This window comes from Periplaneta americana, chromosome 17, assembly GCF_040183065.1.
Source record: "Periplaneta americana isolate PAMFEO1 chromosome 17, P.americana_PAMFEO1_priV1, whole genome shotgun sequence".
Classification (NCBI taxonomy): domain Eukaryota; kingdom Metazoa; phylum Arthropoda; class Insecta; order Blattodea; family Blattidae; genus Periplaneta; species Periplaneta americana.
In genome coordinates, this window is record NC_091133.1 from 13149603 (window position 1) to 13176517 (window position 26915).

The 26915-nt window shown below is 36.5% G+C and overlaps 1 protein-coding gene across 8 annotated transcripts in view; it reads right to left on the reverse strand.

Moving 5' to 3' along the window:
- Positions 1 to 26915, reverse strand: part of LOC138693151 (zinc finger protein 708-like) — a 74166-nt gene that overhangs the window by 44459 nt on the left and 2792 nt on the right. For all 8 annotated transcript variants that reach the window (XM_069816837.1, XM_069816838.1, XM_069816836.1 and 5 more), the window contains exons 3-4: positions 11875 to 11991; positions 10425 to 10501 (exon numbers count right to left, since the gene is read on the reverse strand). In XM_069816837.1, the coding sequence (XP_069672938.1) occupies positions 10425 to 10501; positions 11875 to 11991 (194 nt within the window). The remainder of the gene's footprint in view (positions 1 to 10424; positions 10502 to 11874; positions 11992 to 26915) is intronic.

Genomic DNA, 26915 nt, shown 5'->3' on the forward strand with positions numbered 1-26915 from the left:
TAGACAGAAGAATACTGTACCTCTGATCACGAACTGGATTGTACCTAATGTACAGATAAACAAAATTCAACACGCCAACTCACTCCATCTGTACTCCGCTGCACTGTAACTTCACTTCATTCTTAAGTTGTCTCGGATCCTAAGCCTGCTGATCATCCTAGAGATGATTATAGAGAATTATTGGAGTTTACTTTATATTCTTGGGAGAAGTTCCTCAAAGAAGAATCAAATTTATGAAACCAGGAGCTATGCACCGTACAAGATTTATGAAGATCTTTCTTTTTTGGAACAGTGTATTTCATTTAACTGCTCGTGAACTAAATGGACTCAAGGAACACTGAATTTTCGGAATCAAGTTTCACATCAGAAGTTGGTTCTCATCAGGTCTTGGAATATCTGCTCCGAAGAGATCTTCTCTGAGCATGGTATTTATTGGTTTCTGGAGACAGAATTTCTCTTGGTGCCCTGAAGAAGCTCAAAGGTCACTTCTGGTACGTTTTAGAGGAACTGATTGGCTTTTCTTTCTTTGGTGACTCAATCGCAGTTGAAGGAAAGAGGAAGATATTGAAATTAGACACGCCTCCTATTTCGGAAGAGCTACAGAAGCAATCTGAAAGAGATTCCCGACTTCGTGACACAGAATACAAAGAAGCTTTTTGAAGCTTTTTCCTTAAACAGAGATTTCCTGAAGGAGGACCGCGAAACTTGGTCTGATAACCCATTATATTGTGAACTCCGACAGTCTGTGGTCAAACTACGTGTCACCAATGATAAAGTTGAGACAGGAGTGGGTCTCATGCAGGAGTACAATGGGCTGTGCACCAAATCGGAAGAGCAAACTCTGTTCGTCCTTCAAGTAGTGGCGCAGCATCATAAGCTTCTTTCGTCCACCACTAAGGCAGCTATCACCAAACAGATGTGAAACGTCACTTACCATTACCTTCAACTCTTCATCATTGAATTTTAAATTTATTGTATGTCAATTTTGCATCCGGAATAAAACAAAATTTGTTTGCTTATTTTTTAATAATTTCTTTACTTTTGAACTGTAATTATTGCAGTTATCTATATGGTACCGTATTAAATAGTTATGCCAGTTGAGCACAATAAATATTATGTAAAATCCCCCTGAAAAAATTGTGGAATGTTTTTACATCAAATGGAACCAATGTAGGGGGCGACCTTTTAATTTAGAATTTCATCTAATGCAAGGACCACCCTAATTTATATACCTGGGACATTTAATAATTAGTGGCAACAATTTATGTGGCGCTAAGAGCGATAAATGATGCACGCTAATAACAATGAGAAAGAAGAGCATCTGATGTGTGTTATCTGTGAGTTTGAAGACAATAATCTCATGTTAAGATATTTGTACTGATTTTACTTTGTAAACTGTTATCTGTAGTGTTCTAGAATGTTTTGCAAATACGAACAAAGATGCTTCACTAAAATTCATATTGCAAGAGGCAAGAATGCTCGACAATGCCATACAGCATTACTGGAAGCTTGTGGTAGAGAGACTTCACCATATCGTACCGTGACTAGGTGGGCAGATGTATTTCGCAACGGGAGGGAAGATGTTCATAAAAAACGTGGAGCTAGCAGACAACCATCAGCAAGTGTTGATGTGCATGTGAATGCTGTAAGAGCACTGCTGGAAGAATACCATTGTTGGACTTATATTGAACTAGCAGGGGTAGTTGGAATTGCTCCTGGTACGATTCTTCACATACTTATATTGAACTAGCAGGGGTAGTTGGAATTGCTCCTGGTACGATTCTTCACATACTTAAGAAGAAGTTAATGATGAGGAATATAATCGGTGGGTTCCACATTATCTTAAAGAGGAAAACACGTGGCAGAGAATGAAAACAGCAACATTGCATTTATAACGTTATGGACGTGAAAACTGAGTTCGATGCTACTAGTCAAATGAGTGGCGGCACAATGACTTCCCATGACCAAAAAAGTATCGGGAAGAGCAGGATCCACTTAGAGTCATGTTCATTGTTGCTCATGATTTTGACGGTGTCCTTGTCACTTATTCAATTGCTGCGGGAAATCATGTGAATGGTGCTACTTTCTGGAACACCATTTACAACCAGCTGTGCGCTGTAACGTCTAAATCTCCTGAATTCTCATCTATTATGCTACATGATGATGCTCGCTCTCATATAGCTGCTCCTGTGGTTAATTTACTTCGCAGATGGAACTGAAAAATTCTGGAGTATCCTCCATATTCTTCAGATATGAGCCCATGTGATTTTGACCTTTCTGCGAAAATGAAATTACCACTTAGAGGAGTTCGATTTAGAACCAGACAGGCAATTATACCAGCAGTAGAGCAGTCTGTTAGACGATTAGTACAAGACACTGTGGATGGCATCCATCATCTCCCTAAAGAGTGGTGAGGATTCTTCATTTCGGAGGAGATTACTTCTCAGCACTGCAACAAAATGACTGTTCCAAAAATGTTCTTTGTTGTTAATTCAAAAGTTGCCACTAATTATTGAATGACTCATGTATGTAAGTGTGTAAGTATGTATGTATGTATGCATGTAAAGTATGCATGTATGTAGTAGTAGTAGTAGTAGTAGTAGTGCAGTAGTAGTAGGGTTTAAAAAGGGCACGTCAGCTACTATAGCTATTTGCGCCCTTATCTACAATTCTTAATAAAACAAAGACATGAATAATATAATAATCACAGTGCTAAAAGAACTAAAAACCATTGTCACGGTAAAACGGGTTACACAAATGCAGTATACACAAGGTGATTTGTACAGAACCATAAAAGTGAGCAATTCTACAACCACAGGTGGTATTTAAAACGAAGAAATAAAATAATAAAACTAAGGCCACCAGAGATAAATTGTGCATCACATTTCAAAAAACAATAACATTTTATAAAATATTCGGATGTATGAAGTCCGAAATGTCAACAATGTAAAATCAAACGTAATACAACAAATGTAACCTTTGGATGTAAGGGTCCGGAGGATAAGTAAAACGGGTCAATAAAAAACTACATCACCTTATTCAGTCCTGTATTCGATCAAAATCTCAGAACTGCATTTGTACAATTAAAATCATTTCCAAGAGCGTCATGTAGTGTCGGACGAATTCCATATTGCCAGACACTGTCATATTTTCTGCAATACAATAAAAAATGTTCCACCATAAGTGGAACATGGCACATATCACACTCCGGCTGAAGCTCGCCACGTAGAAGATGGCCATATGTCAGATGACAGTGGCCAATCCTCAACCGGGTGAGTAAAACCTCCCCGTGTCGTGACGCTCTTGTGGATGAATCCCAAACTCGGACAGTATTCTTTATACTCCAAAATTTGTTTCCCTCTTGTGCAGACCATTCTCCTCCCCACTGTCACCATATTTTATATTTCAAGTAGTTTCGAATGTTCTGCCACCTCTCGCGCCAATATACCAGAGAGCCATTCAGTGCACCAGCCCACGCTGCAGCATCTGCTGCCTCATTTCCTGGAATTCCTACATGACCAGGAATCCACACTACTCCAATCTCATAATCAGAGTTAAGGAGAGAGTGTAGCAGGTCCTCAATTCGTAACACAAGCGGGTCATCACAATTAAAAGACTGCAAGGACTGAACGGCACTTAAAGAGTCGGAACAGATAAGGAATTTGCACCGGGGTTGCCTAATTAAAAACAATAAAGCTCTGTAAAAAGCATAGAGTTCAGAGGTAAAAACACTAGTATATTGGCTCAGTCTGTATTTAAATATCTCGACATTTGTAATGAAGGAACAACCAACACAATCCTTTATCCGTGATGCGTCAGTAAAAACTAATGAATAATTTGGATATCATGATAAAAGTTCACTAAAACGAAGTCTATAAACAAAAGCTGGTGTAAAATTCTCAAAACATCGTCTCAGACTTACGTAAAACATGGGACGTCGCATAGTCCACGGTGGAGTGGTGGTATACTCCAGTGTGCGAACTGTTGGCAGGTGGATGTCGAGTTTCGACAGCAGTTCACGAAACTGCACACCTGCTGGAAGAAGTCTTCGTGGATTTTTACTGTATCGGCCGTAAAGAGACAGATGGTAAAAGGAGTCATAAGAATTGTGCTCGGGCTCTGAGCGGAGCTTAACAGCATACGAGCACAACAAGACATTACGTCGCCGATACAGAGATGGTTCCCCCGCTTCGCAATACAGGCTATCTGACTCGTTCGGAAGGCCCCTGTAGCAAGTCGTATCCCATGATGATGGATATGTCTAAGACACGTAACTTGGATTTATTTGCTGAGCCACAGATAAAACAGCCATAATCCAGCTTTGAACGGATAAGAGCACGATAAAGGTGTAAAAGCACTATACGGTCTGCACCCCAGAGTACCCCTGACAAAAGGCGTAAAATATTTAACGTTCTTTCGCAACGCCTTCTCTGATCACGTATATGTGCCTCCAACGTTAATTTATAATCAAAGATATGGCCCAAAAGTCTCGCAGTGTCTGTATATTGCAACTCCACTCCATTAAGATGCAGTTCAGGATATGGATGCAGTCCACGATGGTTATAGAAATCGACACACTACGTTTTTAAAGTGGACAATTTAACACCATGGCAAACAGCCATTCTGATAGCACGTTGATGACCAGTTCCAACTGTCGACCGATGGATGGCAGATATTGGGAGCTGTAATATAAACTGAAGTCATCAACGTACAAGAGAGAAGATACTCGATCACCCACACAATGGGCAATTGCATTGATCGCAATGCAGAAAAGAAGGACGCTTAATACAGACCCCTGTGGAACGCCGTTTTCTTGGAGATGTTCATTAGAAAGTGTGGTGCCTACCCGAACTCGGAAATACCGCTCTGCCATGAACTTCGCAACAAAAGTTGGGAGACTGCCAAATGAAGTCCCCAATCATGCAGACTGTGCAGAATGTCAAGACGCCATGTGGTATCGTAAGCTTTCTCTAGATCAAAGAAGACCGCCACATGATGCTCCTTCTTCAGGAAAGCATCTCTAATGGCAGTCTCAAGCCGAACATGATGGTCTGCGGCAGATCTCTGGTTACAAAAACCACATTGGATACTAGATAACTGGTTTTGCGATTCGAGTACCCACATCAGGCATTAACTTATCCTCTTTTCTATAACCTTACATACGCAGCTGGAGAGACAAATTGGCCTACAGCTGCCAGGTAAAGAAGGATTCTTTCCTGGTTTCTGGACTGGGATTAAAATGGCGGAATGCCAAGACGATGAAAATACACCCTCTGTCCAGATTCTGTTGTATATTGACAAAAGAAAGGATTTTCCAGCTGGTGGAAGATGGTGAAGCATGCAGTTATGGATTTTATCAGGGCCAGGGGAGGTGTCAGGCAATGTGTCTAGTGCCGCCTCCAAATTCTCGGATGTGAACGGTGCATTGTAGTTTTCGGTGTTATCAGATTTAAAATTTATGTTTCGTTTCTCTGCAGCATCATTGATTTTCAGAAATTTCGGGTCATAATTGTTTGAGCTGCTTACCTGTGAAAATGAGCCAGTGAATATTTCTAAAATCTCTATGGGACTGGTGGTCGTTACTCCATTGTTCAGAAGACCCGGAATTACAGAACTACGTTTCCCCATTATTCGATGGACTTTGTCCCATACGATGTTGGCTGCTATGTTCTATTTCAATGAATTGACGTAGTTTGTCCAGGACGCCTTCTTAGCATCCCACACAGTGCGACGAGCTTTGGCTCGATGACGTTTAAACTGGACAAAATTTTCTTGGGTTGGATGGCGCTCAAATTGGCGTAAGGCACGTTTCCGGTCTCGGATTGCATCTCTGCAGGTATCAGTCCACCAGGGGACAAAGAAGCGTTTTGGCCTGGAGGACGACCAGGAGATAAATAATTCCATTGACTTTATAACCAGATTTGAGAAATGGTCTACTACGGAGTCCACACTTTCAAGTCCGTTATCATCGAATGATATGGACTCCGAAAATCCGACCCAGTCCGTCTTTTTAATAACCCAGTTTGGAGAGTGAGATTCTGCAGGACATAAAGCGGACATACGCATTCGAACGGGGTAGTGATCACTACCATGTAGGTCGTGAATCACAGACCATTCGAAATGCGTGGACAAAACTGGACTCCAAATGGAGATATCTATCATGAAGTATGTACCATAAGCCGAGGATAGCTGTGTTGCTTCTCCTGAGTTCAGAGTAGTTATATTTAGATGGGTACATACCTCTGCTATTTTATTTCCTCTGTCATCATCGGAATTTGAGCCCCAAGAGTGGTGGGATGCATTGAAATCCCCCACTAAGAGATATGGAGCAGGTACCTGTGAAAGGATATGTTGAATTTCAAGCGCTGTAAAAGGAGCTTCTGAGGGCATATAAACAGAGACCATTGAAAAATGTATGGTAGGTAAAGTTACTCTAGCGGCTATGCATTGATGAGGACTGTTAATGTTGAGAACAGAGGAAAAGATGCTTTGGCAGAGTAGGAGGGCACAACCTCCGTTGGCACGAATACCGGCAAGATGATCACAATGGTGAACACAGTATCCTGAGATATTCAGGGAATGTTCAGGTCGGAGATGTGTCTCCTGAAGACATAAAATAGCAGGGTTCTCATGATAGATCAATTGTTGTAGTTCTGTGTATCTGCTGCGTACACCGTTCACGTTCCATTGTATAATATCAGTCATCACGAGGAGTTAAATCATGATGGTGTCTTTACGGGGGATTTTCTCTTCTCTTCCTTTCTATGACTCTGTCCCTTCGACTGCAACAGCTTAGGTTTCGACAGTGGCAACTTGCAGTATGTCGCGCTCCTTACCGTGACCTTGATGAGGTATGGGATCGAGAACGAGTTCTCGATTTCTCTTTCGTATCAGGAGTGCGACGTCGTGATTTTCTCTCAAGTTCAGAATTTGTCTGTGACGTCGCAGCACCTGTCTTTTTTGGTATGTAGGGCCTGATATCGAGGCCACAGCTGTCGTCTGAGTCATCGGTCTGGGTACCAGCATCCACATATGTCTGGGTTGTGATCTCAACTCACTTCCCAGGTATACATTCAAGAGGTGGCATTTGAGTAGATACATCGATTCCCTCCGTTGTGTTTTGTAAAACAGAAGCATAGGACTTTTCTTTTTGTTTCTTTCCTGAATCAAAATAACATTTACGTGCCTCAAAGAATGTAACATTGTCCCTGACTCAGAGCTCTTGTATTGCCTTCTCTAACTGGTACTTCGGACAGTACTTGGAATTTGCGGTCCCTTTCACAATTCACAGAGTGCGCGGTGTTGAGACATGGGGAATCCCCATGATCACCACCGCCACACTTTGAACATGTGATTTCATTCGTGCAAAGTTTCTGCGTATGTCTGATTACTTACGATACTTCTGAGACTTTGACTTTGGTAAGTCGAGATTTGATGGTCTTGTTGTAATGTTGGCAATCAAAATCACTGCCTTCTAAATGAATTAAATTAATAGATAGTTGAAATAGATTAGGCATTGCCACAATCAAAGCCATCTTTTGAGTCACAAATCAATGAAACAATTGAACATCGGTACATGCTAAGTAATTGAACAGTTCGAACAGTCTTGTACGAGGGTAATCCAGAAACTAACGACTGTTTGGCTTTAATTAATTAAAAAATTATATTTTATTAACAAAAAACATGTCACTTACAAATTTGAAGCTTACTTTATTTCTCCACATAATCACCTTCGTTATTGAAGCATTTGTCACATCTGTCCACGAGTTTTAAAATTCCCGTGTTATAGACATCTGCCGCCAGTCCCTTAAGCCAGTTGTTCACTGCATTCTTCAACTCGTCATCGCTTGCAGAACGTTTCCCGCCCAGAAAATCCAAATTCAAAATCGTAGGCGTGGAATGCTTTCCTGCGGTATTGTGCTTCTTCACGACAATGCCCGCCCTTACACTGCTGCTGCAACCAAAGATTTGCTGGAACAATTTCGATGGGAACTTTTTGATCGCCCACCCTATAGTTCGGACCTTGCTCCTAGTGATTTTCACCTTTTCACGAAGCTTAAAGAGTTCCTGGGCGGGAAACGTTCTGGAAGTGATGACGAGTTGAAGAATGCAGTGAACAACTGGCTTAAAGGACCAGCGGCAGATGACTATAACACGGGAATTTTAAAGCTCGTGGACAGATGTGACAAATGCTTCAATAATGGAGGTGTTTATGTGGAGAAATAAAGTAAGCTTCAAATTTGTAAGTGACATGTTTTTGGTTAATAAAATATTGTTTTTTTTTAATCAAAGCTAAACGGTCGTTACTTCCTGGATTGCCCTCGTATATAACACAATCCATAACTACAAAACATGATGGTATAGTTTATCTGAAATAATATTGCCTCTTAAGAATTTTGTTGTGAATAAAACATCTATTGTAGTTACGTTAGTTTCACATTAAGCCCTGAAATTATTTCATTGTAAAATAATTTTGTTGTGAAGATATGGAAGATAAGATTCCACCAATGACAGACTAAGAAAGAGACATATTATCCTGCTGACAGTTGGCATGTCTGCAGAAACTACTTAAAAATTATCTGAAATCAATATGCAGAAAACATTATTATGATTTTAAATTAACTGCATTTCGAACTGAATACCTATTCTCTATAGAATTAAATAGTAAGAACCAAGGAATATTAAGCTATTAATCCTTATCTATAGCGTAAAATCGCGATGAAATAAGTTGTATTATTTATTAGTGGAACAGATAATCCTCTTTGATTATTCATCAATGAAAGTTGAAACATGACGAGGATATTTAATACTCTCTATTTATCAAATCTGTACCTTGATTTCAATTTATAATTTATAATAATACGCTAAGGAACATGAGAAGGTTTCATAATCTGCTAGATGTCTTCAATATTCTCGGCAAATTCAACATCCCAAATATCAGTCATTTTCTTTTTGTCCACGAACTAAAGTCAAAGTCAAAGTCTAGATTTTCAGCGACTTCTAAGTAAAGTCACAATTGAAGTTTACTTTCGTAAAATTGTCGACTATGAATAGGAAAATGGTGACTCTGTACTTTCCAAAGTCAACTTTGGTCCAAAGTCTCGTCTATGAATACGACCCTAAGACTTCAACCGAAGTTAAACTTTACTACGAAAGTCGACTTTGAGAAGTCTTCATCCAAAGTCTCGTTTATGAATACGGCCCTAAGATATTAAATTAAACAAATTACTCACGACTGTTACAGTAAAATAAAAAGGCTTTAGTAGAATTTGCTAATGCAATGAAAATATTGAATGATATTGTTAAAAATATATTTCACACACTTCGGGCTCAATAGAACAAAAGACTGTAAAAATTAATTTTTTTTAATTGGGTTATTTTACGACGCTGTATCAACATGTAGGTTATTTAGCGTCTGAATGATATGAAGGTGATAATGCCGGTGAAATGAGTCCGGGGTCCAGCACCGAAAGTTACCCAGCATTTGCTCCTATTGGGTTGAGGGAAAACCCCGGAAAAAAACCTCAACCAGGTAACTTGCCCCGACCGGGATTCGAACCTGGGCCACCTGGTTTCGCAGCCAGACGCGCTGACTGTTACTCCACAGGCGTGGACAAAAATTAAAAATAAATCGTGCACTCAATCTACAGCAGTTTCTATGAAATAGATCTTGTGACTTCACAACAGTTCCCGAAGGTGATTCCAACTTCACTTTGTTCCATATTTTCATTCACTTCTTGACCAAACTCATTCCTTTCTACATAATTTAAAACTTTGTTCTCTGTTTCATAATAAAAAAAAAGCTATTTAAAATACATTTGTCTGCATTGCATAATACGAAAATCCGAAAGGGAACACAATCTAAAAATGCAGCAAAGTATGAGCAGAGAGACGAAAAGCTAGGTGCCACTGCAAAGGTCATTGTTATGTTATGTTTTATTTAACGACACTCGCAACTGCCGAGGTTATATCAGCGTTGGTCGTGTGCCGGAATTTTGACCAACAGGAGTTCTCTTACATATCAGTAAATCTATTGATATGAGCCTGTCGCATTTAAGCACACTTAAATGTCATCGACCAGGACTGGCATCGAACCTGCAACCTCGGGTATAGAAGGCCAGGGCTATACCAACTTCGCCAACCAGGCCGACCAAAGGTCACCGTACCCTACAAGAGATCATGGTTCTCGAAGGACAGAATAATAATGAAGCAGCAAATAGTAGGAGTTGTAGTATGTTATTTGTCATGGTAATGATTGTTTTAGTGAATCTTATGTCATTTCAGTACCAAGATAAGAATAACCACACAAATATAGTAGATAAAGAACAGTATCAAACTATCATACATATAAAATTTATTCCCTACATAGTCATTAAATGAAGTTCTGAAAGAATGAAAAAGCAAAACCAGCACAGTACACTCACCTGTTAGTCAACACTTCATCCTCTTTTGAAGATACTTCCACTTCCTGCTGAACTCTGTCCACATCGAACAAATCTTCCTGAAAAAGTGAGTAAATGATGAAGAGAGATTTAACTGACCATATAGGCATTGGTTTCCTATGTCAGATACCTCAAAATTCAAACACAGTGAATACAATGTGATGTTTCAATAAGGTTATAATGGCTTTTATATAAAAGAGAATTTGTTCCTCCTAACTACTTCGAATTAGATTCTTCAGGCTATTTGCCCGTATTCAAACGCATTGAAATCAAGTTGCAACTTTGAAAATATCAGTATGTGGTGTATAATTGTCCTACAAAATACGTAATTAAAATCTGTTACAAAAATTGATGCAAATTAACAGTAAAAGTATACAAATTGACATATTAATACATTTGGCTCTATATATCATTATTGAAAGTTTCATATCATCCAAAATGCAGACTCTATAATACGACTTGTTCTTTGCAGAAAAGATTACAGAAACTAAAGGTTTTGTCTCTACAAATGCAAATTGGCCTTAGTCAATTTTACTATAAAATGATTGTAATGTCCCAGCGGCTTGAGAAGATTCATAAATCGAAATAGATTGAGGTATGGAACCTGAAATTTCTCGTCATTGTGGAAGGTTGTAAGATATTAAGAAACCAGTTTCGTGGCAGATAAGAATGGTATGGTAGATCAAAGTCCGTGACAAACAGCATTAAAGCTGATTTCATAACTGTAAGTCCAAGAAATTATAAAAAGTATATGGAATATAGAACATTTATGAAGTTGCGAAGGGACAGCAGATAAGATACTGGTACTCAATAGTGTGGCATATATTCACGGATATGTTTATAACATACCACTACAACTATCACTACTACTACCACTACTACTATCGCTACTAGTAGTACTATCATCTTATAAAACTCATTTCTTGGCAAACTTAGAAGACTTCGAAATATTTTGTGAGTTTTGAATAAACCTATGCTATATTATTATATTATTTGTAATTATAATTGTATTCTTAATATTGTAGTTGTAATCCCCTGGTAGAGGGGAAGAGAAAGCCTGATGGCCTTATCTCTACCAGGATAAATAAATGAATGAATGAATGAATAAATAAATATTAGTGTCAACCTACTGTTCAATGTCTAACATAATAGCTGCTAGATCAGTACACAACAATAGAAAAGTTTTGTAATTTCCAACTGAAATCTCGTTCCTAGGTGCAACTTTCTCCGTGTATTCGAGATAATTCACTGTTACTCACCAGAATTTTGTATTTATGAATTATTATTCTTTTTAAAATCTAAAATCGAAGTTGCCAAATTTATAAAATATTGGAAAAAAGAAAACAGTTAATACTATTCAAGATAGTTAATGGCCCTGATATGCTTAAAACTGCACTCCTGGTATATCTGCATAATGATGTAAATCACTTACATCAACTTCAGACTTCACCACAGGAAAGCTGATAGCCACTGCAGTGTCTTCGACTTTTATCTGTGATGTGAGATCACAGCTGTGGTCCACGCATTCTGTCTTCATGCCTGTCACTTCCTGCAGAACATAAAAAGAAAGACATTAAAGGATGTCTTTGATAAAAACACAGTGGACAAAATCATTTGGCTCTCTTAAAGTTGAATTCATGTGTACCAATCTGGTTCTGCATGGCAGTCACTGAGTAACTCTTTCAACACAAACAAATTAGAGAAGAATACAGAAGGTAGAATAGGAACTAGACCATAAGAGCCACAGGCAGTGTCTGATATTAAGCCAAGTGTTCCGTCCGGAAATAATTTACATACTAGGCACATAATGTGTAAACGAAGCTGCTTTAGGGCCATTCCATGAAAATGGGACATTTTCAAGGAAAATAAAAGTCTCACGAATCTCTGCTTGTTATATGTCATTTTTTCCCTTATGATCGAATTTTTTGAAACTGACAACACTGATTGTGTAACAACACGTATGTGGAAGAAAAAGCACAAAGAAGTCTGTGGTTGAAGAGCGCGAAATTACCTATTAGAAATCACATATTTGAATGCACATTTAAGGCAAATAAATCATTACTTCTGTATGTTAAATTCAATTAATAATGAAGTGCTGACCTCTGTTAATAAATATATTTATTTATTTATTTATTTAACCTGGTAGAGATAAGGCCATCAGGCCTTCTCTTTCCCTCTATCAGGGGATTACAACTATAATATTAAGAACACAATTACAATTAATATTAAATTTACAAATACAATAAAAATCAAAGTACTAAAAGATTAACTGACTAATAAAAGCTAGACAGTTTATTGTAAAAGTTAAGAAGAGAGAAACATTTTTTCTTATTAATTAAGTAAAAATTAAACCTACTCTATGCAGTAAGAAAATGCTTAATAAGCTTGCTTTTGAACGCTACTAAATTCCGACAGTCACTGATATCACTGGATAGGGTATTCCTCAAGCGCGAGAGCGAGATTGTGTATGATGATGAATACGATGATGTCTTATGTGTTGGTATGGCTACAATGCGGCTATTTTGAGTGCGTGTGAAGAGATTATGATATGATGACAGGTAACTGAAACGGGAGGCAAAGTAGGTAGTTGTAGAAGTGTGAAGGACTTGGAAAAGGAGAACAAGAGAATGAAAATTTCTACATTCGTTAAGCCGTAGCCAGTTTAGAGTTTGGAAGGATGGGGTAATGTGGTCAGTGTGACGGACATCGCAGATGAAGCGAACACAAGAATTATGAACATGTAATTTTTGCGACTGGTTGACATTGAATTCAGTCAGTAGAAAACCACAATAATCGAAGTGGGGCATTACTAGTGTTTCCACTAGTATTCTCTTGAGTGATAGCGGAAGGAATTTTCGAATCCTGTTTAAGGAATGTAGTATGGAAAGCACTTTTTTGGTAATATGGGTTACTTGGTTATTCCAGTTTAAATGCTTATCAAAGTAAACTCCAAGGTTTTTAACACAGCAAGCAAAAGGGATTATTGTGTCATTTAACTTGACTGGAAGAGCAGGAGTAATGTTGCACAATAGATGTTGATGTCCCACTAGGATTGCTTGTGATTTTCTTGCATTGAGAGTCAAATCAAACTTCCTGGCCCATGCAGATATAGATTCAAGGTCCTCGTTAAGATTTTGTATTGCGTCATTGAGTGAGTCAGGGTTGTATGGATATAGATTTGTAAATAGTCTGCATAAAGAATCGTCTGCGTAAAGTATAATAGAAATATAATAATAATAATAATAATAATAATAATAATAATAATAATAATAATAATATAATGCATAGAAACCGTAATACAGTGATTACTTCGTGCTTGATTACAATTATTACCAAGAAAGTTGAGAGTTCGTGTATGACGCTCAAATGGACATTTCTTTATATTTCTTCAAATGTTTCATAACTGTAAAAGTGAGACACATCACATAACAATCAACTTCTTACATGGACAACATTTTGACTTATGTACAAATTCTACAAGAAAAACAGTTGACACACGTAACACAATGACTGTGACACACGAACAAAAATGTTAAGTTCGTGTGTCATTAAACTTTATCCTAAAATCCAGTTACAGTTTTTGTTATTGGAAGTCTTTACATCTAAACATAATTAGTAGTGGAATTTCAAATACCTAGTGTTGATTTAGATAATTGTGTGTGTGCACACGCACTCGTGCGTTTTTTTTTTCAATGTACAGTACATATACTGTATGTTAAACACTCTTGAAAATATGTGTTCCATAACTGTTGTAAGGGAGAAAGAAACTGGCCACGTTACCCCATTATCTCCTGGCCTAGTTGCCTCGTAATTGGTGCCTTCTTGGTATATCACTTCTGAGGTTCACACCTGTCTTTGGACTTTTGACTAAAGAACAACAATTGTTCTAAAAATATAGTGCGTAGACCTAAAATTAGCATAAAACATTTAATTTATGTTGAACTTGGTATAAAATATTTAGTATATTTTTAATTCCTTGAATTAAAAACTTACAAAAATTGGTTTATGTTAATATATTTCATATAAAAAACAAGCTTATACAGTATATTTCTATGTTAATAGGTAGCCACCATACTAGGCCTATGTATAAATAAATTGGTATAGTTATTTGCACATTAGGTAAATGGTAATAAATTTCTAATAGTAATTTAAAATAGTTCTATTTGGTAACATTAATAAACTTACCCTAGGTATTATTTAGCATTTCTAAAAGATGAAAATTTTATTGAGAGATTTCAACGCTAAAGTAGGACGAGAGAGTATTTTTAAACCAACTATTGGAAAAGAGAGCCTACATGTAACTAGTAATGACAATGGAGTTGGGTTAGTCAACTTTGCAACATCAAAAAATTTAATTGTCAAAAGTACAACATTCCCCCATAAGGATATACTTAAATATACTTGGACTTCTTCAGACGGATTGACACACAACCAAATACATCACATCTTGATAGATAAACGGAGACATAGTAGTATACTAGACATTCGAACTTTCAAGGGGGCAGACTGTAATTCTGACCATATTTCGTAATTGGAAAATTAAGAGAAAGACTATCAGTAGCCAAGCAAGCAGAGCAAGAAGTTAATATTAGTAAATTCAATATTCTGAAATTAAAGGACGACGAAATTAAGCAACATTATCAGATCGAAATTTTGAATAGCTTTGCCACTTAGAAAGTTCCGACGAAATTGAGAAAGAGTTAGATGTTAATAGTGTGTGGGAAAATATCAGAGATATTATCAAAATTGCATCTGAGCAGAGCTTAGGTTATTATGAAACTAAGAAAAAGAAACAGTGGTTTGATGAAGATTGTTGCATGGTAGTGGAAAGAAGGAAACAGGCAAAATTGAAATTCTTACAGGATCCAATTGAGGAGAATAGAGACAATTATTTCAATGACAGACGGGAAGCAAGTCGTACACTCAATAACAAAAAGAGACGTTACTTCAAGGAAAAACTGAATGAGGTAGAAACAAGTAATAGGAATAAAAACATTCGAGATTTATATAAGGGTATAAAGGAATTTAAGAATGGATATGAGGCAAGGGTAAACGTGATCAAGGATGAGAATGGTGACTTGCTTGCAGACTCACATTCAATCCTTAACAGATAGCAACACTATTTTGGGCAACTACTAAATTTACATAGATCAAACACAAATGATCGGGACGAAATTCAAATACAAACTGCTGAGCCATTTATACCCGAACCCACACTTTCAGAAGTCGAAATTGCGATATAAAATCTCAAAAAGTACAAGACTCCAGGTATCGATTAAATTCCAGCAGAATTAATACAAGAGGGTGGATTGAATATAAAAGGTCATTCCATAGTGACACAACATTTTTGAAGTAGCTAACTATAATCTTCACAGGATATTTAATTAAATATCTAGGTAGTAGTTCATGAAAAAGATATTATTGTCTTTTAACATAAGGATTCCTAAATATAAACAACAATTCTTAATCAAAAGGAATAATTAATAATGTAAAAAAGACGAAATATTTTATGGTGTGACACACGAACATTTTCTTGCCAGCTGATTTAGTTCCATAATGGAAAATATCCATATTATTGTGCCAAATGACATAAATGCATTCAGTTGTTTTCCAAACAACTTAAGACACTTGTGTACTGCATTTAACTGGTAAATTACAAACTTAAAAAAAAAAAAAATTACAGTGCATTAAGAAATAAAATATTGCAGATATGTTGTTACACACGAACGTGACACACGAACATTTCTGTAATGTTGGTTACTAACTGTTTTAAATGCAATATAATAAATCACTTCTTCTGAAACACTTATACACTATGCCCACATTTCTTACTATACAAAACAACACTAGATTACACTAAAATACACTTTTAAATTTAAAATATCCACGGTTGTTTACAACCATAAGTGGTGACATTTCCTGTGTAATGTCATGTGACGAATATACCAATAAGTCAGCCATTTGTAGTACTTCCCTTCCACTACTACTGCTGCTGCTGCTGCTGCTGCTGCTATGGCATCACAGCCCAAAGTCGAGCCTTAGCCTCCTCAATTTTCTTCCTCCAACTGTCCCTGTCCTGTGCTAATCTCCTCCAGACGGTTGTTCCGAGATAGTCCTGAGAATCGATCGTTACCGCATCTATCCATCTATTTTTGGGTCTTCCAATTGGTCTTTTACTAAGTATTTTCCCTTCTAAGATCTTCTTTGGTATTCTCTTCCCCTCCATCCGATAGACATCTCTGACCCATTCAAGCCTCCTTAATTTGATGAAAGTAACAATATCAAAACTTCTATATAATTTATATAGCTCGTTATTATAACGTATTCTCCACTGCATATTTTCTTGCACTGGTCCAAAAATTCTTCTGAGTATTTTGCGTTCAAGTATACCTAGTTTAGCTTCTGTCTCCTTAGATAATGTCCAAGTTTCGCTTGCATAACAGAGAATACTTCTAATAATTGTTTTGTATATTTTAAGTTTTGTTTCCTTGTGCACACAGTTAGATTTCAATATTGCGCTTAATGCAAAATAGGCCTTATTGGCTGTAGTGATTCGACTCTGTACTTCAATTAATTCGTTATTGTTACTTGTCATTACTGTTCCAAGATATTTAAACTTCTCAATTTCTTCAAACATGTTTATCATCAGATTAGGAGGGTTGTATGTATTCTGTTTATTTCTTATTGGTTTGGTTTTACTTGCATTAATCTGCAACCTGATTTTAGCGACTCCTTGTTCCAGGTCTTTATACACTTCTTCTATTGCTATCAATGACAGTCCCATAACATCTAAGTCATCTGCCTATCCTACTATTTGAACGATTTTGTAAATTAAAATGCTGTTAGGATCTATACCTGTCTGTGTTATCACCCAATGTAAAGCAAGATTGAAGAGCATTGGTGCTAGAGCATCCCCTTGTTTCAGCCCATTATCAATATTAAATTGTTCTGTTGAACCACCATATATCATCACTTGAGCCATGGTTATCTTGACGAGTCTGATTATCATTGGATGTATCCCTTGATGGATCATAATTTTGTATAATCCTAGTCTATTATTGCTGTCATAAGCTGTTCTGAAATCTACAAACAAATGGTATAAGTTGAGATTATACTCCCAGAACTTTTCTGTCATGCCTTTAACAGTGTAAATTTGATCTATGGTCGCCCTTCCTGCGCGGAAGCCGGCTTGGTACTCGCCTATGATATTCTCGTAGTATTTCTCCAATCTTTTCCGGAAAATGTAAGTGAATATTTTGTACATTGTACATAGGAGAGTTATGCCTCTATAATTTTGGCACTCCTTTTTTATAAATTGGGCAGATTATTCCAACTTTCCATTCACTAGGCATTTGTTCTTCTTGCCATATCTGTTTTACTAGTTTGTATATTGTCTCTACCATATCTTTCCCTCCTGCTTTGATTAGCTCTGCTGGTATTTTATCAATACCCAGAGCTTTACCATTTTTCAGCGAGTCAATTGCAAGGGCTACATCCACCTCATCTGGTGGCTCTAATTCTTCTTCCTCTTCCTCTGAAAGATTAACACCACAGACACTTTAAATTCTTCGCCACCACAAGATTTTATAACTTCACCTGTATATTTGATGTCTTTCTTTTTACTTGGTCATTTAACGACACTGTATCAACGACTAGGTTATTTAGTGTCAATGGGATTGGTGATAGCGAAATGGCATTTGGCGAGATGAGGCCGAGAATTCGCCACAGATTACCTGACATTTGCCTTACGGTTGGAGAAAACCTCGGAAAAAGCCCAACCAAATAATCAGCCCAACTTAAATTCTTGAAAATACTACCAAAAAAATGTTCAAAATGTAGAAATATTTATATCAATACAACAACTAATATAGATTTTAAAAGACCTACTTTTACTTACTTACAAATGGCTTTTAAGGAACCCGAAGGTTCATTGCCGCTATCACATAAGCCCGCCACAGAACCCTATTCTGTGGAAGATTAATCCACTCTCTATCATCATATCCCACCTCTCTCAAATCCATTTTAATATTATTCTCCCATCTACGTCTCGCCCTCCCCAAAGGTCTATTTCCCTCTGGTCTCCCAACTAACACTTTATATGCATTTCTGGATTCGCCCATATGTGCTACATGCCCCTGCCCGTCTCAAACGTCTGGATTTAATGTTCCTAATTATGTTAGGTGAAGAATACAATGCGTGCAGTTCTGCATTGTGTACTTTCTCCATTCTCCTGGAACTTCATCCCTCTTAGCCCCAAATATTTTCCTAAGAACCTTATTCTCAAACTCCCTTAATCTCTGTTCCTCTCTTAACATGAGCGTCCAAGTTTTACAACCACACAGAAGAACTGGTAATAAAACTATTTTGTAAATTCCAACTTTCAGAGTTTTTGAGAGCAGACTAGATGACAAAATCTTTTCAACCGAATAATAACAGGCATTTTACCATATTTATCCTGCGTTTAATTTCCTCCCGAGTGTCATTAATATTTGTTACTGTTGCTCCAAGATATTTTAATTTTTCCACCTCTTCGAAGAATAAATCTCCAATTTTTTTATTACTATTTCGTACAATATTCTGGTCACGGGACATAATCATATACTTTGTCTTTTCGGGATTTACTTCCAAACCTATCGCTTTACTTGCATCAAGTAAAATTTCCGTGTTTTCCCTAATCGTTTGTGGATTTTCTCCTCACGTATTCATGTCATCCGCATAGACAAGAAGCTGATGTAACCTGTTCAATTCCAAACCCTGTCTGTTATCCTGAACTTTCCTAATGACATATTCTGGAGCGAAATTAAAAAGTAAAGGTGATAATGCATCTCCATGCTTTAGCCCACAGTGAATTTTGGAAAAGCATCAGATAGAAACTGGCCTACACGGACTCTGCTGTATGTTTCACTGAGACACATTTTAATTAATCAAACTAGTTTCTTGAGAATACCAAATTCAATAAGAATATCATACAATAATTCTCTCTTAACCGAGTCGTATACCTCTTTGAAATCAATGAACAACTGATGTACTGTACGCTTATACTCCCATTTTTTTCTCCAATATCTGTCGAATACAAAAAAATCTGATCAATAGTCGATCTATTATGCCTAAAACCGCACTGACGATTCCCAATAATTTCATCTACATACGGAGTTAATCTTCTCAAAAGAATATTGGACAAAATTTTGTATGACGTTAAGAAAAGTGATATTCCTCGAAAGTTACCACAGTTAGTCTAGTCCCCCTTCTTAAAAGTAGGTATAATTATGGACTCCTTCCATTGTTCTGATACAATTACCTTTTCCCAAATAGCAAGTACAAGTTTATAAATTTCGCTAGACAATGCACTTGCGTCTGTGTAAATGCCTTTTCGAAAAAGATATTTGTTTACTCAGGACAATACCAAAGTGGAATTATGTTGTTGCTGTTGACCAATGCTAAGGGTCTTGGATTTCTTCCTACGGGCGTCCCAATAGTATTTGGAAAGCTGTGATGGTAAATCAACATCTATTTTCTCTATTGCTGTGCACTGTAGTAAATGTTCTTTATCCATGATGAAGATCTGATTTCTACAGAGGGTGCACTGTGGATGCTGGTAGATATTAATTCGATGTAGATGAGAGGCGAGACAATCATGCCCAGTTGTTAAGCGAAATACAGCAACAGCCTTTTTTCATGGTAAATCTGTGATGTTATTATTGTCTAGCAGAATGTTCCAAGGTTTGCCTTCGCTTTTCTTCAGGAATTCCTATTTACACTGCACTATGTGTTTGATCCTGATTTTTGAGGCATGAAAAGAGATTGTATTACTTCGTGTTTCTCTATATTTGTTCTTTTTTTGGCCAGGAAATCAGCCTTCTCAATACCCACTATTCCACAGTCTGAGGATATCCATTGAAAAACTACCTCTTTAGCATTTTAAGAACAGAAACAATCTCTTACTCGTCTAAAATGAAATTATAAAAAAGAAAAACATAAAAAACAAGAATTGAAAATATCCAACTTCATTGATACAACAAACAATAGTTTGGGGTTTAAAAATCTTATAATAATGTTGCGATATTATTTCAAATTGAATACACTAAGCTATTCCACCATGAAAACAGGCACAACTACAAAGTAAAATTTAATAATATCTTCTGTACTACAAATATCTGCAATACATTAATAGTATGTATGTGAAGTAAGGATTCCAAAGACTGGTTGCAACCTCATAAGTTGCTCCAATAAGGCATCGCTCATGAAGTAATTAAGCCAGGGAGATAATGGGATAAAGTGGACAGTTCCTTTTCCTCTTCATTGCACACGTCAGTGACTAATAACACAGTACAGTGAACAGACTCAGGATGTATGAAAGAATTCTTCTTTCTCTAAGACATATCGCTAACTGAAATGTACTGCCTGATAATTGATTTACCAACCAAAGCCTCAATCGGAGGTAAAAAAATACTATAAAATTAATAAATCCCCTACAATGAAGGGAAAATTTTATCAAATGCAAACATATACAAATCGTTATTTCTAGTACACAATGTTACTAAACAGTATTCGTATCACTGATAGGGTGTCAGTTCTAAAAATATTTTCTTTAACATGTTGAGCGCCATTAAACAGTATAATTTTTTGTACCAGCCCATCATAATTTTTTTATGTTATTAGATTAAAATCAGATGGGAAAGAATGTGAATGTTGAGAGAAATAATTTATAAGCATTGGTAATTTATTTTTTGCGACAAAAAATCTGGCAGTCCCCTGTGACCTCCATTGTCCCTGCCACGAAATTTTACGATGGGACCAGTGGTCCTGCCTAGCGGTCCATAGAAACACCTGTGCATCTGGAGGAAATAAATTAATTTTGATTGCTCACTGTTGTTTTCAAACATTTGAGCGTCTCAAGTGTCTTGACTGTGACCGTTCTGAAGTGATTTCTGCCTGAATCATATATGTGAGTGTTGAATTACTCTTGTTGCATAATTGGCGTCGCTGGTGTCTCGAATTCGATCATTCCTATGTAATGTCAAGTGTGGTGTGACAGTGTAATTTAGATGTGAATGCAAAACACATATCGTCAAAATTTTTCCATAGTAATACTGTGACATAACATTCACTGCAGTAATAAGAAACAAAATGAGTGAGCGTTCTCGACGGATAGTGCAAATGCCAGAACATATGTCTCTGGGTAAGTAAAAATAAAATTATCAATAAACTAATTAATACTAGTCTTACACAAGTCAAAATTTATATATCACTTCTAAGTATTATAATATTCCTCGTCTTTGTAGATGCATCAGAACAAAGTGACTCTGAGAAAGAGAAGGAAGATGTATTTTCTTCAGATGATTCAATTGAAGATTCTATGTTTGAAATGAGTGACAGTTCTGATGAAAGTTACAGTTCTGATAAAAGCAACATGAAAACATTATCTAGGTCTACAGAGACATTGAGGGACAGTAATACAGTAATAACACCAGCCACAAATGAAATTGCAGAGATAGGCGATAATATCAATTCCACCATGCAGGAAAATGATTCACTTCAAAATGACTCCATCGATGAGAACTTATCCCTAATCTCAAATTCAGATTTTGTACAAGGGGCTAAAGCTGACCACGTGGGTTGGAAGGATCCTGAAGGGAATCACTTAGATTTTGAATTCAATGAGACTTTCGGGGGTGTGCATCCGGCAGTTGCTGTTCTTTTAGTAGACAAGAACCCATTTGATTTTTTTTATTTATTTATTGATGATGGTGTATTGGATCACATGGTGAATCAAACAAATATTTATGCTACACAATGTTTAATATCAGGTTCTCATGTTTCTGGTTCTTCAAGACTACATTCCTGGCAACCAACAGATAGAAATGATATGAGAAAATTTTAGGGCATAGTGGGTTACATGGGATTAGTGAATATGCCATCCCTGCGTCATTACTGGTCTAAAAGAACTCTTTTCAAAAGCAATACTGTGTCTAAAGTTATGAGTAGAAACCGTTTTCAGTTTTTACTGAAATTCTGGCATTTCAATGAAAACCAATAATTTTGTCCTGAAGGTAATTATGTCTACAAAGTAGAACAACTTGTGAACATACTCATTGAGAAATTTCAGAATGTTTATACGCCCGGTCAAGTGTACTGTATAGACGAATCACTAATACCGTTTAGAGGTCGTCTTCTCATAAAACAATATATGCCACAGAAAGCTCACAAGTATGGAGTAAAACTGTTCAAACTTTGTTGCGATGGTGGGTACACATGGAATATAAAAATTTATGCAGGAAAGGAACAAGATTCTGGCAGCTCTGTACCAACAAATGTCATGAAATTATCTGAAGAACTGCTGAATACTGGAAGAACAGCTGTAACTGATAATTATTACACCAGTTTGGAACTTGCAAATAAGTTACTTGACAAGAAAACTCACCTCATAGGAGCACTAAGAGCCAATAGAAAGGGAATCTAAGGGAGGTAGTTTGTAAGAAACTGAAACGTGGCGAAATAATTTCGAAGGAAAATGATATATTTATGCTCTCAACGAAACACTCCAATGAGACAGTAACAGTTAATAGACGTACAGGTCCAGTAGAAAAATCTCTTGCTGTAATGGATTATAATACTGGGAAGAGTTCTGTTAACCCAGATATGACTGATGTCCTATATATAGGACACCGGACATTTTATTTTTTTAACATTGTTGTGTAAGATTTTCATAGTCGGCAATCGTGATACCATAATCCTTATGTGTTATAAATTGCCTCCAATTTTTTTTATTATGTTCAGTCTGTCATACTCATTGTTGTTAACATATTTGTGTGAGTCATGGCTGTGGAGCAGAACATGTTGTTCTCGAAGTCGGTATATATCACATGCTACAGATATAATGCTTTTGATATTGATATGGCATACTCGTATGATGTACTTCTTATATAATAATTCATAATTAGATTCAATTTTTTATTTAGTGTTATGCCATATCATGGTAAAGTTAGGCGTACTACATGTAGTACGTCAGTCATAAAAGGGGATATTTCGTGAGACTGATGGTATTCATGTTATTAAAGGGGGTTTTCACTAAATGAAGCCTTACAAATGATTCAGGACGACCAAGTTGCTGTACCTAAGTGCAGTAACATTTCCATCACCATTTTATCACCAAAAAATGCGTGTGGTAATGTAACTGATGAGGATTCTGGTGATGAAAATAACCCTACAATTGACAGTATGCCTGGTAGTCAGTTGCGAACTGAGAAGGAAGTAACCCTCAACATACAAGGAGAGGGAATGGATGATTATGATGACGAAAGTCATAATGGTGATGATGAACATAGTAAAGGCGATGGTGAGAATGGCAGTAGAAATACTAGTGATTCAGCAACCGATATACAGATTAAGAGAAAGAATAATAAATTTCAATTGGGAAGAAGTTGACATACAGCAGGGAAATACTATATTTTTCAATTTCCGTGCACACAGTTTCAAGATACTCTAGAAATTTGAAGAAGAAAATATCAGTGAAATAGCCCAATATCGTATCTGCAGTGCTTGGGGAAAGTGACATAAGTCAGTTTTCACAAACCATTTTTGATAATTTATTGGCAACTTACACTGGTTTATGTCGATTTGATTTTTTTCTGTATGAATTATTGTAATGGGAGGAATACCTATGTACTTTTTCCAAGCGAACAGATGTTCCGTAAGTTGTCAATAAATTATCAAAAAATGTTTGTGGAAACTGACTTGTGTCACTTTTCCCGAGCACTACAGATATATTAGTACAACAAAAATATGGGTGGACCAAAACATCAATCTGTACAAAACATCTATTAGAAGCAAGAAATGGTACTTTAGTCTGCATTGATATAGCAGAAGAAAATGCATGGCAGCTATACAACATAAACTCCAACGAAAAACTCGATCATCTTGCATTTCGCAAACGTCTTGTCTTATGTATTCTCGAATCCACTGCTCGACATGTACAGTCAAATGGTAGACCAGCAGTCGTTAACTCACTGCACTCTCGGGCTATCGTCTCTTACCCACAGGTGCATTTACGGCTGCTGGCAGGTATGCTCTCTACCTAATCCTGCTGCACTTACCCTTTACCCATTTCAGCGAGTGCTGACGACCACTGCGGTAGACAATCTCATCTAAGACTGAGCAAAAAGATTCAAAGTTTGATGGAAGTAATCATTTTGTGGCATCTCAAGACGAACAAACTCGATACAGACAGTGTCACACAAAGACAACAATAATATGTATGAAGTGTGATGTTGGTGTACATGTAAAATGTTTTATCACGTATCACACACCATAAACGTTCTCGGAAAATACAATAACCTTATTGTGTGTGAGTGATATTATAATTTTGTGTTAATTTGATGTATTGTTAAGCTGAACAATTCATACATATATATATATATATATATATATATATATATATATATATATATATTTGTGCTAAAACGACTTATGTTATATGTTTTTGCATGGGGATATGACTGACGTCCTATATTTAGGACACTGAAAATCTCGGATACTATCAACATAAAAGATTTTAAAACAGCTTTGTTATGTTATATCAATTACAATTAAATAATTCATACAAAAATCGTATTTTTTAACAAAAAATAATTCAGTCTTATCTGGGTTAATGTCTCAGATCAAATGGCAAGTTACAATACAGCTCTAAGGAGAACACTGAAATGGTACCGGAAGATTTCTATTGAACTCATATTTGGAACAATAATAGTAAATTCTCATCTTATCTACAAAATCGTGACTCAGTCTATCATGAACATTACGGAATTTAGAGAAAGAATAATAGAAGATGTTATTCTCAAATGAAGATCCGACTGATCCATCTGAACAGCCACAACTATCGACATCTAGGAAAAGAAAAGCAATAAAGACACATTCATTTAAGAAACATGAAGGCCCAGCTCATAAGATGAGAAAGTATTGCAAAGGATGCTAAAAACGGAAAATAGCAGGTGTGATATCCAAAAACAAAGTAAAGAAAGTCACAACTTACTGCGAAGAATGCGAGGGAAAGCCGCATTTTTGCTTAGAGTGCTTGGCTAATTTTCATAATTAGATGTGTGAGATTCTCAGGACTATTCATATTTTTATAACATTGTCCAATAAATTAATTTTCGAGGTGAATAGCTTTCAGTAGTGTATTTTGTTATATTATTTGTCAAACAAAATCTATGTAAATTACTCTCTTTCATACAAGCTTCAGTAATGTAAATTTTCTGTAACTTAAAAACTGGATTTCGAATATATTCAAGCAAGAGAGTATGATACAATGTTTATCATCAGTCTCAATGTTACTATAAGTTTATTAAAAATGGTCAAAATAAAATGTTGTATTCATAGTGATGTGCATCTTATTATGTTTAGATTTATGGTTCTATAATAAACCCCATTCAAACCCCAATGATAGAAAAACTTTGATAAGGGCCACAGCGGTCCGATCCATACTTAGAATTCAATACTGCAGCAGTCAGGTGGCCTGTAGAGCTCGCGAAATAATGTGGGATGCTGGCGGCCATATGAACCGCCTTGGCGCACGAGAAAATATACATAGCGGACCAGAGGGACCGTTCAGGCGTTCAATGTGTTAAATAAATGAAATCACAATGTAAGTAAGAACAAATTCCATAAAACTCATGTTTTACATTTTGTATTTCCACCAGTATCTATGTTGTCACTGAAGAAATCTATAATTCGATTAATGCTTGCTCACTCTTCAACTTGATGCTCATTTCAAATCTACATTTATTCTGCTTGGTTATTTTCTTATCCTACATTCTTAATAGCTCTCAAAGACTCTCACATTGAATTAAAACTTCATCCATGTGTCTCGTTTACAATTAGATACAAGGTAATCTGTATCATTACCTGGACTTCAATAACATGATCAGATATCTAATCAACATACTTCTATGCTCTTCCACCTGTTTCATTATTGTCACTGTTTTACGTGTCAATAATTGCACTGCGTACTCCATCCATGCTGATCAATAAAGTGAAATGAGGTTACAGTTGAGAGCACATCAGGTAACTACAATTATATTTTAGAAATAATAAAAAAATGTCATGTGACTCTTGTGTGATTAAAGTACAAAGCAATTTAACGCTCACAATATATCCAAGATTGCTGCAAGTTTGCTACAGAGGTGACAAATGGAACTACAGTAACCTTAGGCATTTTACTCTCAACAGCTATTTAGGCAACAATTGACTCAAAATAATCGTCTACTTCTGAAAATATAAATCGCATTTCTGAATAGGTAGGGAAGAAAGGTAATTATGCAGAACAACTACAGAAGCGATTTTGTTATTTTTGGTGGTTTGGTAGTGTTTAGTATTGAGTTTCGTTTATTAGTACGTGTATATTATGCATAGGTCAGTTACGGTATAGTAGATTTTTTTTAAATATGAAGAAGAATTGAACTTGGTTTTTTTTCTCGT